At 41.2% G+C, this 16124-nt stretch overlaps 1 protein-coding gene and 1 pseudogene across 4 annotated transcripts in view; both read left to right on the forward strand.

The window, feature by feature from the left end:
- LOC110530054 (F-box-like/WD repeat-containing protein TBL1XR1) overlaps positions 1–9960 on the forward strand; it is a 37793-nt gene extending 27833 nt beyond the window's left edge. For all 4 annotated transcript variants that reach the window (XM_090181890.1, XM_090181888.1, XM_090181889.1 and 1 more), the window contains 6 exons: positions 888–1070; positions 1482–1556; positions 1770–1897; positions 2325–2490; positions 2844–2945; positions 5769–9960. In XM_090181890.1, coding sequence (XP_090038016.1) covers positions 888–1070; positions 1482–1556; positions 1770–1897; positions 2325–2490; positions 2844–2945; positions 5769–5795 — 681 coding nt within the window. In that variant the 3' untranslated portion in view covers positions 5796–9960. The remainder of the gene's footprint in view (positions 1–887; positions 1071–1481; positions 1557–1769; positions 1898–2324; positions 2491–2843; positions 2946–5768) is intronic.
- A 2393-nt stretch (positions 9961–12353) lies between these two features.
- Positions 12354–15428, forward strand: LOC149981688 (protein DVR-1-like; annotated as a pseudogene).
- Positions 15429–16124: the final 696 nt, after the last annotated feature.

The following is a 16124-nucleotide window of genomic DNA, read 5'->3' on the forward strand; positions in this document are numbered from 1 at the left end:
TTTTCGAAATTATAGTTTCTGGATTCGACCATATTAATGACCTAAGGCTCGTATGTCTGTGTTATTATAATTAAGTCTATGATTTGATATAGCAGTCTGACTGAGCGATGGTAGGCAGCCGCAGGCTCGTAAGCATTCATTCATACAGCACTTTACTGCGTTTGCCAGCAGCTCTTTGCAATGCTTCAAGCATTGTTCTGTTTATGACTTCAAGGCTGTCAACTCCCGAGATTATGCTGGCAGTACTAAAGTACCTAATTAGAACATCCAATAGTCAAAGGTATATGAAATGCAAATGGTATAGAGAGAAATAGTCCTATAATAACTACAACCTAAAACTCTTTACCTGGGAATATTGAAGACTCATGTTAAAAGGAACCACCTGCTTTCATATGTTCTGAGCAAGGAACTTAAACATTAGCTTTTTTTACATAGCACATATTGCACTTTTACTTCCTTCTCCAACACTTTGTTTTTGCGTTATTTATTTGAGACTAAATTGATTTTATTTATGTATTATATTAAGTTAAAATAAGTGTTCATTCAGTATTGTTGTAATTGTCATTATTACATCTATATATTATAATAATAATCGCCAATTAATCGGTATCAGCTTTTTTGGTCCTCCAATAATCGTTATCGGTGTTGAAAAATCATAATCGGTTGACCTCTACTACATGATTCCATGTGTCATTTCATAGTTTTGATGTCTTCACTATTCTACAATGTCGAAAAATAATCAAAAAATAGAGAACCCTGGAATGAGTATGTGGAGAAAGCCATCTAAGAATAGAAGAAACCAGATGTTTTTTTCCAATGTTATGGAATTGTCATTTTGTCACGCACATGACGAAAAGGCTCTGACAATGTATCCTTCTCTCGTTTAGACCACGATCATTTGGGATGCTCACACAGGGGAGGCCAAGCAGCAATTTCCCTTTCACTCAGCGCCAGCGCTGGACGTGGACTGGCAGAGCAACAACACGTTTGCCTCCTGCAGCACGGACATGTGCATCCATGTGTGTAAGCTGGGCCAGGACCGGCCAGTCAAGACCTTCCAGGGACACACGGTACGGACTGGACTGGCCTCTGGCCTGGGTGCATCTCGATAGTCTCTTCTCCCCGTCACATTAACAATGGTTGTGTTAACATAGGCAGACCAATTCTGATTTTTTTGTTCAGTTATTTGCAAAATATCTAATCTGATTGGTCAAAAGATCTGAATTAGTCTGCCTGTGTAAACGCAGCCATTGTGACTGACATTGATTAATCTCAGTAGTCTAAAGTGGCAGCCTCTGGGTCAAACGCATTGATCTGAATATAGAGGATAGGTGAAAGCTTTTGCCCATCCTGTTTCGTCACATCACTGCAGGAAGTGCCTTTGTACGTGCACCCTGTTTGTGCACTACCCATGTTATAAAGTTCACGCAAGTTTCCTTGTATCCTCCCTCCCTCATAACCCCTTTGACTTTTCCCTCTAGAATGAAGTGAACGCAATCAAGTGGGATCCTACGGGGAGTCTGCTGGCCTCCTGCTCCGACGACATGACACTCAAGGTCAGGACACACAGCTCACACACAACTTCCTAACTACTGCCAAATATGTCATTTCATGGAGTAAGAACGGTACAAAATAAGTGTTATCGGGGTCCACTTTTGGCTGTAGTTTATAAGCCGTAACTAGAATCTCTTCTTCCCAAGTCGGTTCATATAATTGATTGGAGTCCTCACGTCTCTTTCTCTCTCTCCTCTCCCCTCCATCTCTACCAGATCTGGAGTATGAAGCAGGACTCGTGTGTCCATGACCTGCAGGCCCACAGTAAGGAGATCTACACCATCAAGTGGAGCCCCACGGGGCCTGGGACCAACAACCCCAATGCCAATCTGATGCTGGCCAGGTAATATAAGGCTAGGAACCACTCCAACTCCCAGCATGCCTCTGGGGTTTGGGCTAAAAAGGGGTTTTGTGTCAAACAAATGCATTTAGGATCTGTACGTGATGTAGTATGGAGTCATGTATGTTCATTCTATGCTTCTCAATCTGTTACGTTCTGTTTGCCCCAACTGAATAGATCCCAGGATAGTCACTGTAATCAAATGAAAGTGAATGGTTCTTCTCTCCCTCTTTCCTCTCTTCCTTTCTCTCTTTCCTCTCCTCTTCCTTTACTCTCCTAAATTGCTTCGGGGCGCTGCACTGGGGCTGACCCTGTACTCCCTCCAGAGTGTGTCTGCTTTTCTGTGGCGTCTTGGAGGTTAGGAGCAGAGCAAAAGATGAATTTCCTTTCCAAGATGGACACTAAAGTCTTATTCCATCTCCCCCCCCAGTGCGTCGTTTGACTCGACTGTGCGCCTGTGGGACGTGGAGCGCGGCGTGTGCATCCACACGCTCACCCGCCACCAAGAGCCTGTCTACAGTGTGGCCTTCAGCCCCGACGGGCGCCACCTAGCCAGTGGCTCCTTTGACAAGTGTGTCCACATCTGGAACACACAGGTACAGGATGGACTGACACGGACTGACACACACACACACACACACGCTCTTCTCACTCATACGTCATTCACATCTCAAGACCAACTGTTTATTGCAGGGCTGGTCTGATGGTCGATGCATGGGTTTGAATATTTAGGTCCAAATCCTAACTTGAGATGTGAGCGCAAAACTCTGACTTTCACGTGAATCATGCGTTGATTTCAACCGGTGATTTGTTTGAACTATTCTCAAGTAAGGATTCAGCCCTAAGTGAGATGCATGTAAAACATGATTGAAATTGACTTGTCCCCAGTTCTCCTGTTTATCAATGTTTTGCTGATCACATCCGTCTGTCCGTCTGTCTGTCCGTACAGACGGGTGCTTTAGTTCACAGCTACAGGGGAACGGGGGGCATCTTCGAGGTGTGCTGGAACGCCACGGGGGATAAAGTGGGAGCCAGCGCGTCAGACGGATCAGTAAGTCACCAGCCACCTCTTCATGGCCAGGAGTTATTTTCCTGATTTCAGAAGGAACAAATATTAGACCACAGTTAAAAGGTATATCTGGGGTCCCAAGTTTTTTTCTGGCTTCATTTATGGTCACTGATCACCTATTAGTGACACATATATATGGATGATGGCACTGTGCTAATAGCAACTCGCATGCCCAGCCCACCTTAGGATCTGTCTTTTTTCAGCCATCTATGTCCTGTGTTTTTGAGAGGTGCCAAATCCAATTCTAACTTCAATCTCGCTGGATTGATTGCTTTCATTCTACTCATCATACTCTTTCATACCTGTTGTCCCCCCCGTTAATGTTACGACCGGGAAAATGTTTGGAATGACCTGTCGAACACACCCCGGTAATGGCTGAAATGGGCTCAATGGAATTCATCGTCTTTCCAGTGAATCTATATGAACGCTAAAGCTTCGTCAGGGATTTAACACATCTCGGCACTTGCATTACACACAAAAAAGTTCTCATTTGATACAGTTGAAATGTTTTCAAATTAGATGAGCTGAAATGAAACAAATTTCCGAATGTGAACACTCTGATTATAGTGGTATTTTATCTGATCTCTCAAACAATGTAAAGTGTGTATACTGTAGATGGGTGTAATCTAGAGCCGAGCGTGTTGATTTTTTAATCAGAGCGTATCCTGCTATTGACATTCTTGTTGAATTATGCAACAGAAAGTGACAACAGTATTTAAAGAGGCAGTCTAGAAAAGTGTAGGTAGGCCTAAACGGAGGACGTTTTTGTGGTTGTAAGCCCTATTCCACCTAGGGTTGTGGCAGTCCTGAAATTGTCAGCCAGAGACCGTCAAGCAAATAACTGCCAGGCTCACAGTAATTAACCGTTAATTAGCATAACCAAGTTTAGCATCTCCTGGCTTCCACACACATCTTACAAGCCACTGACGCAAACCTTTGGAACATCTACTTTTTTTTTAAGTCTTAAGAAATCTATTTAATATAGTCTACGCAATCACAATAAATTCATGATTTATTTTAGACCGGTCTAAAGAAACATGATATGAAGAAAATGTAGTCTATTTCAGAAGAACAGAATAGCATACTCGGAGTTGTCCTTATGTTAGGTCCTGATCTGGCTATGCCATATGGCTGTGGGCTACACTAGTTCATTTAGCAGATTTGCTTAGAATTCCATTTTTTTTTAATGATTTTATAGTATGAAGAATACAATTGAACATAGCTTAATAAAATAGAAACAATATTTTCTCAATGATTCCAGAGGAAGTGTGCACATGCGACTATTCTGTGTTGAGCGGTTAACGAAGAAATGGTATATGCTTAACTTTAATTGTGATACAAAGGTTGGGCTATATGTTTTGATGTTTAAGACATTCTAAGGCTGCATGATGAGACTAATGATTTGAAAAAAGTCGGAATCTGCACACCATCAGTATCCCATTCACAATTTGACAAGCACTTGATAATATTCTCACCAGGCCTTGAATTTCCCGGCGGAATCCCCCTTGTGTGGCCCTTAAAAAAAAATCTATGCCTCTTGTGGCCATTGTGCCCTTGGCCTGAATATGATAGGCTAATTGTAATTCCCTTCTCTTGGCTGCCATGCTCCGACGCACCTCCCAAGGGAAAACGGAGCGCTGAGTACCAGGCAGTAAGCAAGTTTGTTAGGCTGCTAATGACCATCCGCAACATCAGAGCTTGGAGAAGCCTAGTTGCCGTGACTGAACGGCCACGTGGAATTTGACTGCTGTCATGACTCGTGGTCCCATGTGGCTCAGTTGGTAGAGCATGCCCAGGGTTGTGGGTTCGATTCCCGCCGGGGACCAGTACTGAGAAAATGTATGCACTCACTACCACTGTAAGTCTCTCTGGATAAGAGAGTCTGTGAAATGACAAATGTAAAAATGTGACACACAATATAAAATAAATACCTGATACCATTTGAAAATAGACTTGAGTATACATTCTCTTTCCATGACATAGACTGACCAGGTGAATGCTATGATCCCTTATTGATGTCACCTGTTAAATCCACTTCAATCAGTGTAGATGGAGGGGAGGTGACAGGTTAAAGTGAGGGTTAAAGTGAAAATGTTTTATGTGCTATAATTCATTAAATACATTATGGATTTAAGACATTCAAAGAGTTTAGTGTCTTCATCCATTGTCCAACTGTTTCATTTAAAAATATATTTATTATTATTATTATATATTTTTTTAATCGTGGCAAATGATCTCTAGATGTAGGTCCTCGGTTGGTAGAGCATGGCACTAGCAATGCCAAGATGGTGGGTTAGATTCCCGGGACCACCAGGAATCGAACTACCTATCCAGTTTTCAGTATCTGTTTTACTCATCAAGTGTCGGTATTACAGCTAGAGCAGTAAACAATGTTTATTTTTATGTCAATAGTTGCAGCTGTGGAGTAATTAATCAAACGGATAGTTTGTCAATAGGCTTGAGCATCTACGGATAATCTGTAAGGGATTGTCCTAGTGCATTGAGACCCACCACCAATTATCTCCTTGCATAATGCAGTGTCTATTGACGGGGACGGTTAGGAAGCCGATAGCTATCGTTCTGACTGGACTTGAGAGGTTTTACACATTGGCACAGCTGAGTTCTAAAATTGAATAATGAAAGGAAGTGTTTTTCAGCAGTGGAAACAGCACTACTTAGACTAATAATGGATGTGTGTTTCTTATTGTTAAGGCCAGGGGTTTCTCTGGTCACATGGTCAGAAAAAAACAACAACCTTGCCCTGCTCATTACATTTGACCTTTAACCTCTCCCTCTCCGTTCCAGGTTTGTGTACTAGACCTGAGGAAATGACGCTCGTTTGGGGAGCCATGGACCGACTACGAATGTGTACATAGCCAAAATGACTGTCCCAGCCTGTCGTCTACACTGCTGTAGTCCCATCAGAAGCCATGGCCCATCCTCACAGCCACCACCACCACCATTACCATCACAGCCAAACAGAGCACCCCAACACCCCATAAACACAGACTACCCCTCCAGAGAAGAGGTCAAACTAACCCCCAGCAAAGGGGATCTGGACTTCCCTCAAGTCCGACTCAGACCCACAGGAGAGAAAAAGGACTATATTATGGTCACCGAGACAAAAATCATATTGAAGAGAAGAGGACCCATTGCATACATACCAAAATATCTGCAATTTGTTGTTTGTTTTATTTATTTTTTATCCTTTATACCAGAAATGAGAAATGTTAAGCTTTTTTCCCCCCACGTTGTTGGTGTGTGCATATTGTACATGTCCACATTTTTTGTTGTCCTGTGGCCATTTTGTTTTGCTGTAGGTTTGTGTTACATGTCGAGAGAGGTAAGGTCAGTAGGATTTTTTTTCTTAAATTTGGGTTTCAAACTGATATTGGGAGAAATCATTCATTTTGGCACTGTCCATGCATGTTTTTGTGGTTCACAAATACATTGAACAACAAATATATATTTATAAAGTTGAAATAGGTTCATTTGTTTTCAATTCAAAGCTTCAAACAATTAAATTCAAAGTTTTTTTTTTCAGTTTGCCAAAATCCTTTTATTAAACATTTTTGGGAGAGCAGTTAGAGGGGATTAAAGGTGCCATATGCATACTTGTACTTCTTATTACCTTTAAATGGCTTCAGGTGTGCAAAACTGTTAGCTTAGTAGATATCTGAGAATTATAATAAACTCTTGGACTAAAGATCATCACTGCAGCTACTAGAAAGCCCCATCCTCTTACATTCTAACTACATGTGATGTTAGATTTGAGTGTAATGGATTGGTTAGGGGAAGTTGCAGACACTGATCTAAGGTCAGTTTGGCGTTTTCTCCCGTAATGGCTATGGCTAGGATTGGGGGATGGTAAGCTGATCCTCGATTTGTGCCTCTCGGGGAGCTTTTAGCCAGAATATAGGGATGGCAGTGCTTTGGGTAGCTCATGAATGACAGGACAACCCACATTCAAAGCCACAATGTCCTACAGGCGGGTTGTGTTCAGTAGGACACTAAGTAGCAACAAGTTTTGCAATGGAAAAACACGTGTTTCACTTTGGACACGTTCAATTAGAACCTCCACGTTTCAGAACGATTTCTCCCTATTGAACACTCTCCATGTATCCTGATTGGTTGATAGAGGATGTTACCATTAACATCTGAGCTGTGCTATTCACGATATGTTGTACCTCCACTGTCCATCGCGTGCTGAGCTAACAAATGCTAAATGATAATCAGACTAAGCCATCACTTAAGTTTATTTTTTGCTTTGTTTTGTTGACCGGTCTTGCTTGGTAATTAATCTGGACATACTGTAGCTGTCTTGATTTCAGCAGTAACACTTGCATAGAGTGGGCGTGTACTGTACAGAGGACCTTCATAGCACCTACATAAGTATTACGCCCGGCCCTTTCAAATGTCTGCAGTCAGTTTCAACCATGCTTCCTTCAATCGACAACCAACTCATCACATTTGAAATGTTAAGGCTGGGCAACCTTATTGCAATTTGTCATGTTGAACAAAATGTTATGATTGTCATTGACTGTTGATGTCTGGGATCTAGTGATGTTTATGTTGATGTCTTCAGGTGTCATGTTTAGGTGGTTGACTCCGACGTCAAAGTTAGACGGTAGTTTTCGGGCCCGAAAGAGGTCTAAAGGCGTCCGCATGCTTCAGTTTGCCTGTTGGCTAGCCAAAGTCGGCTAGGCGAACTGAACAAGTGTGCTCGTATACTTCCGTAAAAGACCTTCACTTAAAAAAATTGAAACAAGCGGCAATAGTACTGTTTCTCCATTTTGAGACACCGTAGCCAGTATACACTTTCTCAAAATAATCTGAATTAATCTAAGATTAATCTAAATCCTGAGTTATTATATATTTTTTTACCTTTGTTTAACTAGGCAAGTCAGTCAGTTAATTCTTATTTTCAATGACGGCCTAGGAACAGTGGGTTAACTGCCTTGTTTAGGAGCAGAACAACAGATTTTTACCATGTCAGTTTGGGGATTCGATCTGGCAACCTTCCGGTTACTAGTCCAACACTAACCACTAGGTTACCTGCCACCCCAAATCTATCAATTTTTACATTTTTGCAGAGGAGATCTTAGATATAAAATTGTGCGACTAAGATGTTTGGTGCAGTATTTCTCAATTAAAAAATGTACATGAAAATGAGTTGTCTCATTGAATGTCAACAGACTTCACTGAAGAATCCTGTTCTTCAGGATGTTGACCAATCACTGACGAACAGGTGTAGACTTCAGCTACCAACCTCTGCTTTTCTCGAGAAAATATTGTGTGCCTGGAAAAACCCTTACCGATGTCCAAAACGAACAAAAACATCACAAAATATCATCATAATATATGCACAAACTCTTCCGAACTGTTTCGGCTGGGAAGCATGCGGACGCCTTTACACAAGATTAGTCTACGTTCCAAGACTACTTTTTGAGTTCTATAAACATCTGACAAAGTTAGATTTTTGGAGTGAACCATTGCTTTAAGTGTTCTGTTTTAGGACACAATGCTGTGTCTGCTCTTTGGTCGTGGTTTTAAAAGTGATTTTGTGCACAGCACCAACACAGGCTGTGTTGAGGCCTATGCATGGATAGACTGCGTTTTTGTTTTGTAGTGTTTCAGAAGGTGCAGGTTTTGTTAATTTTTTTTAAGCCTTTTTTTTCCCTTTTGTTTTTTTTTTTGCAGGGAGATTAGTTGAGATGAGAAGCGGACTTTGGGACATATATGACTTCATGTAACTACATATAATATATCTGCGACATCACAGGCGATTTCTTTTTATATGCCACTCAAGTGCAAGGGTGGTTTTAAAAAAAAAAAAATCTAACTCTTGAAGACATGCTTGGAAAATGTGGCGGTACTATACATCATGTGGGTCTTTTACCATGAGAAATGGTTCTTTATAAAATACCATTAAACGGTCATAGCTATAAAAGAGAAGAGCAGCCCTAAGACTGGGTTTATATGTTTTTTTTCCCCCTGCACTTCAGAATAATGTGTAACAGGGAGATGTTTAAACCAGGGTTGTAGTCAATTCTATTTTGATTCATTCTGTAAGGGAACTTTCAATTCAAGAATTGAAAAAAATTCCTCATTCAAAATTAATGCCACTTTTTTTCCATTCTTGAATTGGAATTTCAGTTCATCCCATAAATTTAATTTAGAGTTGATTCCCAACCCTGGTTGGCACATCCAGACGGATTAATGCTCGTGGTTTTATTTCACTCTCAGCTGAACGTGTGCAGTAGTTCCGTTAAAAAGGAAGGGGAAATAGTAGTGTCTAAACAGTTGACTTATTGGATCCAGGCCAACTTCATGGCATTCCAAAATCCCATATCTTAGCCCTAGCTATCATCCTGTCGCTTTAAAACACCAATGTTGTTTTTTGTTGTTGTCTTTTCAAAGGCCTCCTTTGCGATTTTCTTTCTCAGAATGTCACTTGTTTTACAAGCAAATTTTGTACAGAAGCTAAGAGTATTTTGACGTTTTCTTTAATATAATCAACAGTGAGTGGATTGTACCATGATGACACGATTTATTATGAAGTCTATGACAGTGGAATGGTATTTTATAACCCTTTTGTTTTTAAAAAGAGAAGCTTTTTACACTGCATTCAAGTGTTTGCTATTTTTTTTTGTTCCTACCTAAAGTACTAATTCTATCTTTGCTATGTCTAAAAAGCCCTTGAAGGTTTTGTACTCTTTGGAAACTTTTATAATTCAGATTTATTTGTAGCTATGTACGCAAAAATGAACAAAAACAATAAATCTCAACATTAACAAGGACGTGTCATAACACCCTGGACCATGTAAATACCTGTTTGCAGATTTTTTTTTTGTTCCATGTTGTCTTTGCCCTCACCCTTATGTTCTCTCTCTCATATGGTTGCTGAGACTCTCTCTGCAACCTACGCATTTGACTGTTGTAATATCACTCAGATCTTTGAAACGTCTAGAATAAAATCTATTTTGATAATAGCCAAGTGGTTTTTCTGTTGACTTGCTTTGTTCCTCATGACACCTAGAGGGCCTTCTGTTGTATTGCATTCTCCCTCAATGTACAGTTAGTGGCAATCCGCAGTAGAAACTAAGTGGCCTCCCCACCCCGGTTCTGTAAAAAGATGAGGGGTGAGGCTGGAGAAATGTTATCTCAAATCGTAGACCAAGCTATGGATACAAGGATTGACCATCTATGGTATCAACATTTTAGTTTAAACCATGTTTTGAGGTGGTTTGACATTTAAAAAAATTATTTACAAGCTTATATTTTGGGTTCTGATGGGGTACGACAGTCAAACTAAAGTCATGAGTCGTAAATTACATTTTAAAATAATGAATGGGTAAATATCAATTTATAAGTAAAAAAAATAATTGATCATGTTTACAATGTTTATTGTAGCAACTGCTGGTTGCTCATTTAATGGTATCCGTATCCCCTTTAGCCATAGGGGCTGGTTGTGTATAGTACTCTACCCTTGGACATGGTACATGGCACAATGTCTTGAGCACTTTCGGGTCTTGTGATGTTTGCATGTTCTAAATCCAGGATACAAATTAAGGAAACATGCAGACCAGAAGACAGCATAGCCTACATTTTTTAAAAGGCCAGTGACTGCCATCTAGTGGTCAAACGTTTTATGAAATTGGGAAGTTAAAGGTGCTACACAATTTCTCCCCTATGTGGAAGCTAGGTGAATTCCAACAGCACTAGGCTACATTCAATTCTCCCTCCCAGAATACCATTTCAGTAACATGGCAGACTCCCACTTGAGCCTTTTACTTTCTGTTTTGGTCTTCCAGCTTCAAACAGCTGTAAAAACTATTTTTGTTATTGAATATATATTTCACAGATGGTAAAATTATATCCTACACTATTCATTGCTTGTTTTCTCACTTAAACAGAAATTGAGCGAACAGTGTAGAATTTTAGCAACCAGGAAAATTACAGCGGTTTCTACATTGGCTGCTTGCCCCGGTTTCCATTAAATAACACAGCCACAAAGTCAAACCGTTTTCGCATTTTTCTGGTCCAGCGGGATAAATTAATTAGCGAATGTCACAGCCAATTACAAAACTGACGAGTAGACTTTAAAGAGGCAATCTGCGATTGCGACATTTGTGGACATTTAATGAGCGACTGCCTTTCAAAAGCAACAAATCCCATCGAAAATGGCCTATGTGGCATCGATTTGAGTCAGAAACAGTTATTCCGAGTGTCAAAATTGACTACAAACTGTAAACAGGATCATTTTGGTCATGAAGTCAGCCTTGTCTAAAACGGAGTTTGGAACATCACTGCGTCACAATGGGTAAATGGAGGTTGGGTTTTGATTTGACCATGTCCATTTGCCCACTAACATGGGGTGAACAGTTGCGGTGATTTCCCTCTATCCAATAGCATAGACAGTAAGACAGACCTGCCCAGCAGCTCTGACTTTGTTTACATATGACAACACGTTGCACATTTTTAAACTTGAGAAATACTGCACCAAACACCGTAGTTAAATGTCAAATTGAGCAATTAAAACATTATTGGCAAAAATGTCGACATTAATTGCAAAATTCTTGATTTATTTTACATTCATTCTGGCGATTTTGAGGAAGTGAAATAGGTTTTTGCGTCTCATGTGGGACAAATATCATTAACCAAACGTAGAATATCAGGAAACGCACCTCCAAGACTGAAATCACGCAACAGAAAGACACGCAATTGATTATTGAGGAATATAACTTAGACTAAATGCCTCATGAGCTTAGTTCTACTGTCTTACACCATCAGAACCCCAGAAGAAGCTTCCCACTGGTCAATCAACTTTGTTTCCACGCCATTTCATTGAAGTTATGTTGAACCCAAGTGGAATAGACATTGAATTGACATCTGTGCCCAGTGGGTTGTTGTATCCTACTCCACTGTAAACAATGTAAGCAAACATTGTTTAGCTTAAAACATGGTACAAACAATATTTTACGGAGGGTCAGTCATTGCATCCATAGGTCTGTCTATGAATTTGAGTGGTTACATTTCTCCAGTGCCATCCCTCAGCTGTTCACCTAAAAAGGTGTCTGGGTGTCCTCTTTGTTGTTGTTTGAAGTGCTCCTTTCCATTTAAGATCATTGGAAGAAAGGAATGTCTGGTTAAAAAAAATGATCAGAATAACATTTTGAGGTCACGTCATTATTGACCCACATAGGCATACATACACAATCCATTTTAAACAAGTTTGATATTCAAGAGATACCCTTTGGTCTTTGAAAACAGTTGCTTCTGAGTTAATTCACTCCTATTGTTTTGGGGGTGAAATATACCAATGAAAAATAAACTAGGGGGACAAAGTCAGAGAGCATTGGCTTTCTTTATTACAGATAAAGGCTTGTATTGACTGTGACATTGCAAATTCAATTGTAAATTGAAACCTGGGCCCTACTAAAGTGTGAACCTAATATGTCTTCTTTTTTCTGTTCTCAGACTGGTGTCAAGCTTGAGTTTGAGGGCCACGGCTGTGTGGAGAAACATCTATTCTTCAACGGGTCTTTTCTACAGCCCTTGGAGCAGCTCTCTCTGGCGCAGCTTGAAATCAAGTTCCAGTGGGATGTGTTCTGCACACCAAGGTTCCTCCTGGGCCCACAGGCTCTCAGTGTATCCCTGTACAAGGAGCTGCGTGCGACCCTGAGGGGAGCGAGCCACGAGGCCAACCGCAGGCTGGTGCTGCCCCAGTCCCAGTCGGTGCAGCTAGAACCAGAGCCCAGATCCCTCTCGCTGGACCTCACAGCCTTGGCTGAGAACTGGCTTAAAACCCCCTACAGTCAATTTCGAAGACCCCGTGTGAATCGAATTAGCATAACAACACAATCAGTGTTTTTGCATTGGATGCATCTCAATCCACCGCATGTCGCACTTCTGCATCTGCAGTGAAAGGTGAGAGAGCTAGAGCGGTATTCTCACACATTTGTCTGTAGCATACGAACAGTTTAGCCTACAAACTATTATGACCACTCTATGGAACGATGAGACTCTCACAACACGAAGTCGGAAGAGCCGATCTGCCAACTTCTGTCTGTAGTGTCCGAACAGTTTGGACTACACCCTAATAGGACCCCTCTGTAGAAAGGTGAGACTCGTCTGAAGGTCCCCCAGTACCAGTTAAACACTTTCTATGGAAGTCTATATGGAGACAGTTTAGTGCCAAAAATAATGGGTTAAAAACATGTAAAAATATATATATATATCAAATGTTTCCTGATCTTTCTTAAATGTCTCCGATATAGGACAGACACTTCAGAACAAACTTCCTTTAGATAGAACATGGAACAAAAACTATCTGTTGTTCCATGTATTGAATCTGTTATTCAATGTGTTAATTAAACCAGGGAGGATCTACTGGCTGGAGCTACAGCCTCAACCCGCCCACACCCTGGTCAGGGACACCATCATGGCCCACCACCTCAGAAACACTCTCCCGATCGGGCCAACAGTAACCTTCCCAGAGTTCCAGACTTCATTGGTGGCCCATATCCCTGAACCCGCTCTAGTGCTGCTCTCGGCGGAAGTGGAGAGTCGTCTATCAACTCCTGAACAGCTAATCAAATGGCTCCCAGACTATTTGCATTGCATTGCCCCTCTTCTACGCTGCTGCTACTCTCTGTTATTATCTATGCATAGTCACTTTAATAACTCTACCTACATGTACATATTACCTCAATTACCTCGACACCGGTGCCCCCGCACATTGACTCTGTACTGGTACTCCCTGACTCGTTTCTCTGTATATATCAATGATGTCGCTCTTGCTGCTGGTGATTCTCTGATCCACCTCTACGCAGACAACACCATTCGGTATACTTCTTTGGACTTTGGTATACTTCTTTGACCCTTCTTTGGACACTGTGTTAATAAACCTCCAAACGAGCTTCAATGCCATAGAACACTCCTTCCGTGGCCTCCAACTGCTCCTAAACGCAAGTAAAACTAAATGCATGCTCTTCAACCGATTGCTGCCCGCACCTGCCCGCCCGACTAGCATCACTACTCTGGACGGTTCTGACTTAGAATATGTGGACAACTACAAATACATAGGTGTCTGGTTAGACTGTAAACTCTACTTCCAGACTCACATTAAGCATCTCCAATCCAGAATTAAATCTAGAATCGGCTTCCTATTTTGCAACAAAGCCTCCTTCGCTCATGCTGCCAAACATACACTCGTAAAACTGACTATCCTACCGATTCTTGACTTCGGCAATATCATTTACAAAATAGCCTCCAACACTCTACTCAGCAAATTGGATGTAGTCTATCACATCCATTTTGTCACCAAAGCCCCATATACTACCCACCACTGCAACCTGTATGCTCTCGTTGGCTGGCCCTCGTTACAAATTCGTCGCCAAACCCACTGGCTCCAGGTCATCTATAAGTCTTTGCTAGGTAAAGCCCCGCCTTATCTCAGCTCACTGGTCACCATAGCAACATCCACGCACTCCAGCAGGTATATTTCACTGGTCATCCCAAAAGCCAACACCTCCTTTGGCCGCCTTTCCTTCCTGTTCTCTGCTGCCGATGACTGGAACGAATTGCATAAATTACTAAAGCTGGAGACTTATCTCCCTCTCTAACTTTAAGCATCGGCTGTCAGAGCAGCTTACCGATCACTGTACCTGTACACAGCCCATCTGTAAATAGCACACCCAAATACCTCATCCCTATATTATTATTATTAATTTTTTTGCTCTTTTGCACCTCAGTATCTTTACTTGCACATCATCATCTGCACACTCCAGTGTTAATCCTAAATTGTGATTATTTCACCTCTATGGCCTATTTATTGCCTTACCTCCCTAATCTTACCACATTTGCACACACTGCACATAGATATTTCTATTGTTTTATTGACTGTACGTTTGTTTATCCCATGTGTAACTCTGCATTGTTGTTTTTGTCGTACTGCTTTGCTTTATCCTGGCCACAGTTGGAAATGAGAACTGGCCTACCTGGTTAAATAAAGGTGAAATAAAAAATATAGCCCTGCTATTGTTATTTACTGCTGCTCTTTTAATGATTTGTTATTCTTATCTCTTACTTTTTTGTTGTTGGTATTTTCTTAAAACTGCGTTGTTGGTTAAGGGCTTATAAATAAGCATTTCACTGCATTCGGTGCATGTGACAAATACAATTTGATTTGATTTGCCACCTCTACATCGACTTCAAGGACGTGGGCTGGTAGGACTACTGCCACATAGAGTGCCCATTCCCGCTGAGCGAGAGAGCCAGAACGGCACCAACCATGCCATCCTGCAGACACTGGTACACTCCCTGGACCCCTGCGGCACAACCCAGCCCTGCTGAGTACCCATCCGCCTATCACCTGTCTCCATGCTCTACTACAACAACAACGACGATGTAGTCCTATGCCACTACAAGGACGTGGTGGTGGATGAGGAAGGCTGTAGATGAAATACATGAGGAGGTGTGAAAAGAAAGAAAATGCCTTGTTGATTAGTGGAGTGGATTTTAGGAAAAATGTATTTGTCATATGCATTGTTTTTTAAATATATTTTTTTTATCACTCATACAGTGAGGCTCCTGTGGTCAAATGGCTTTGACATCGTCATACAGGTAGATGGTCTCTCTCCTCAGTTTGGCACATCAAATCAAATGTTATTGGTCACATACATACAGTGCCTTGCAAAAGTATTCGGCCCCCTTGAACTTTGCGACCTTTTGCCACATTTCAGGCTTCAAACATAAAGATATAAAACTGTATTTTTTTGTGAAGAATCAACAACAAGTGGGACACAATCATGAAGTGGAACGACATTTATTGGATATTTCAAACTTTTTTAACAAATCAAAAACTGAAAAATTGGACATGCAAAATTATTCAGCCCCTTTACTTTCAGTGCAGCAAACTCTCTCCAGAAGTTCAGTGAGGATCTCTGAATGATCCAATGTTGACCTAAATGACTAATGATGATAAATACAATCCACCTGTGTGTAATCAAGTCTCCGTATAAATGCACCTGCACTGTGATAGTCTCAGAGGTCCGTTAAAAGCGCAGAGAGCATCATGAAGAACAAGGAACACACCAGGCAGGTCCGAGATACTGTTGTGAAGAAGTTTAAAGCCGGATTTGGATACAAAAAGATTTC

This window comes from Oncorhynchus mykiss, chromosome 8, assembly GCF_057628025.1.
Source record: "Oncorhynchus mykiss isolate SJ-2025 chromosome 8, ASM5762802v1, whole genome shotgun sequence".
Classification (NCBI taxonomy): Eukaryota; Metazoa; Chordata; class Actinopteri; order Salmoniformes; family Salmonidae; genus Oncorhynchus; species Oncorhynchus mykiss.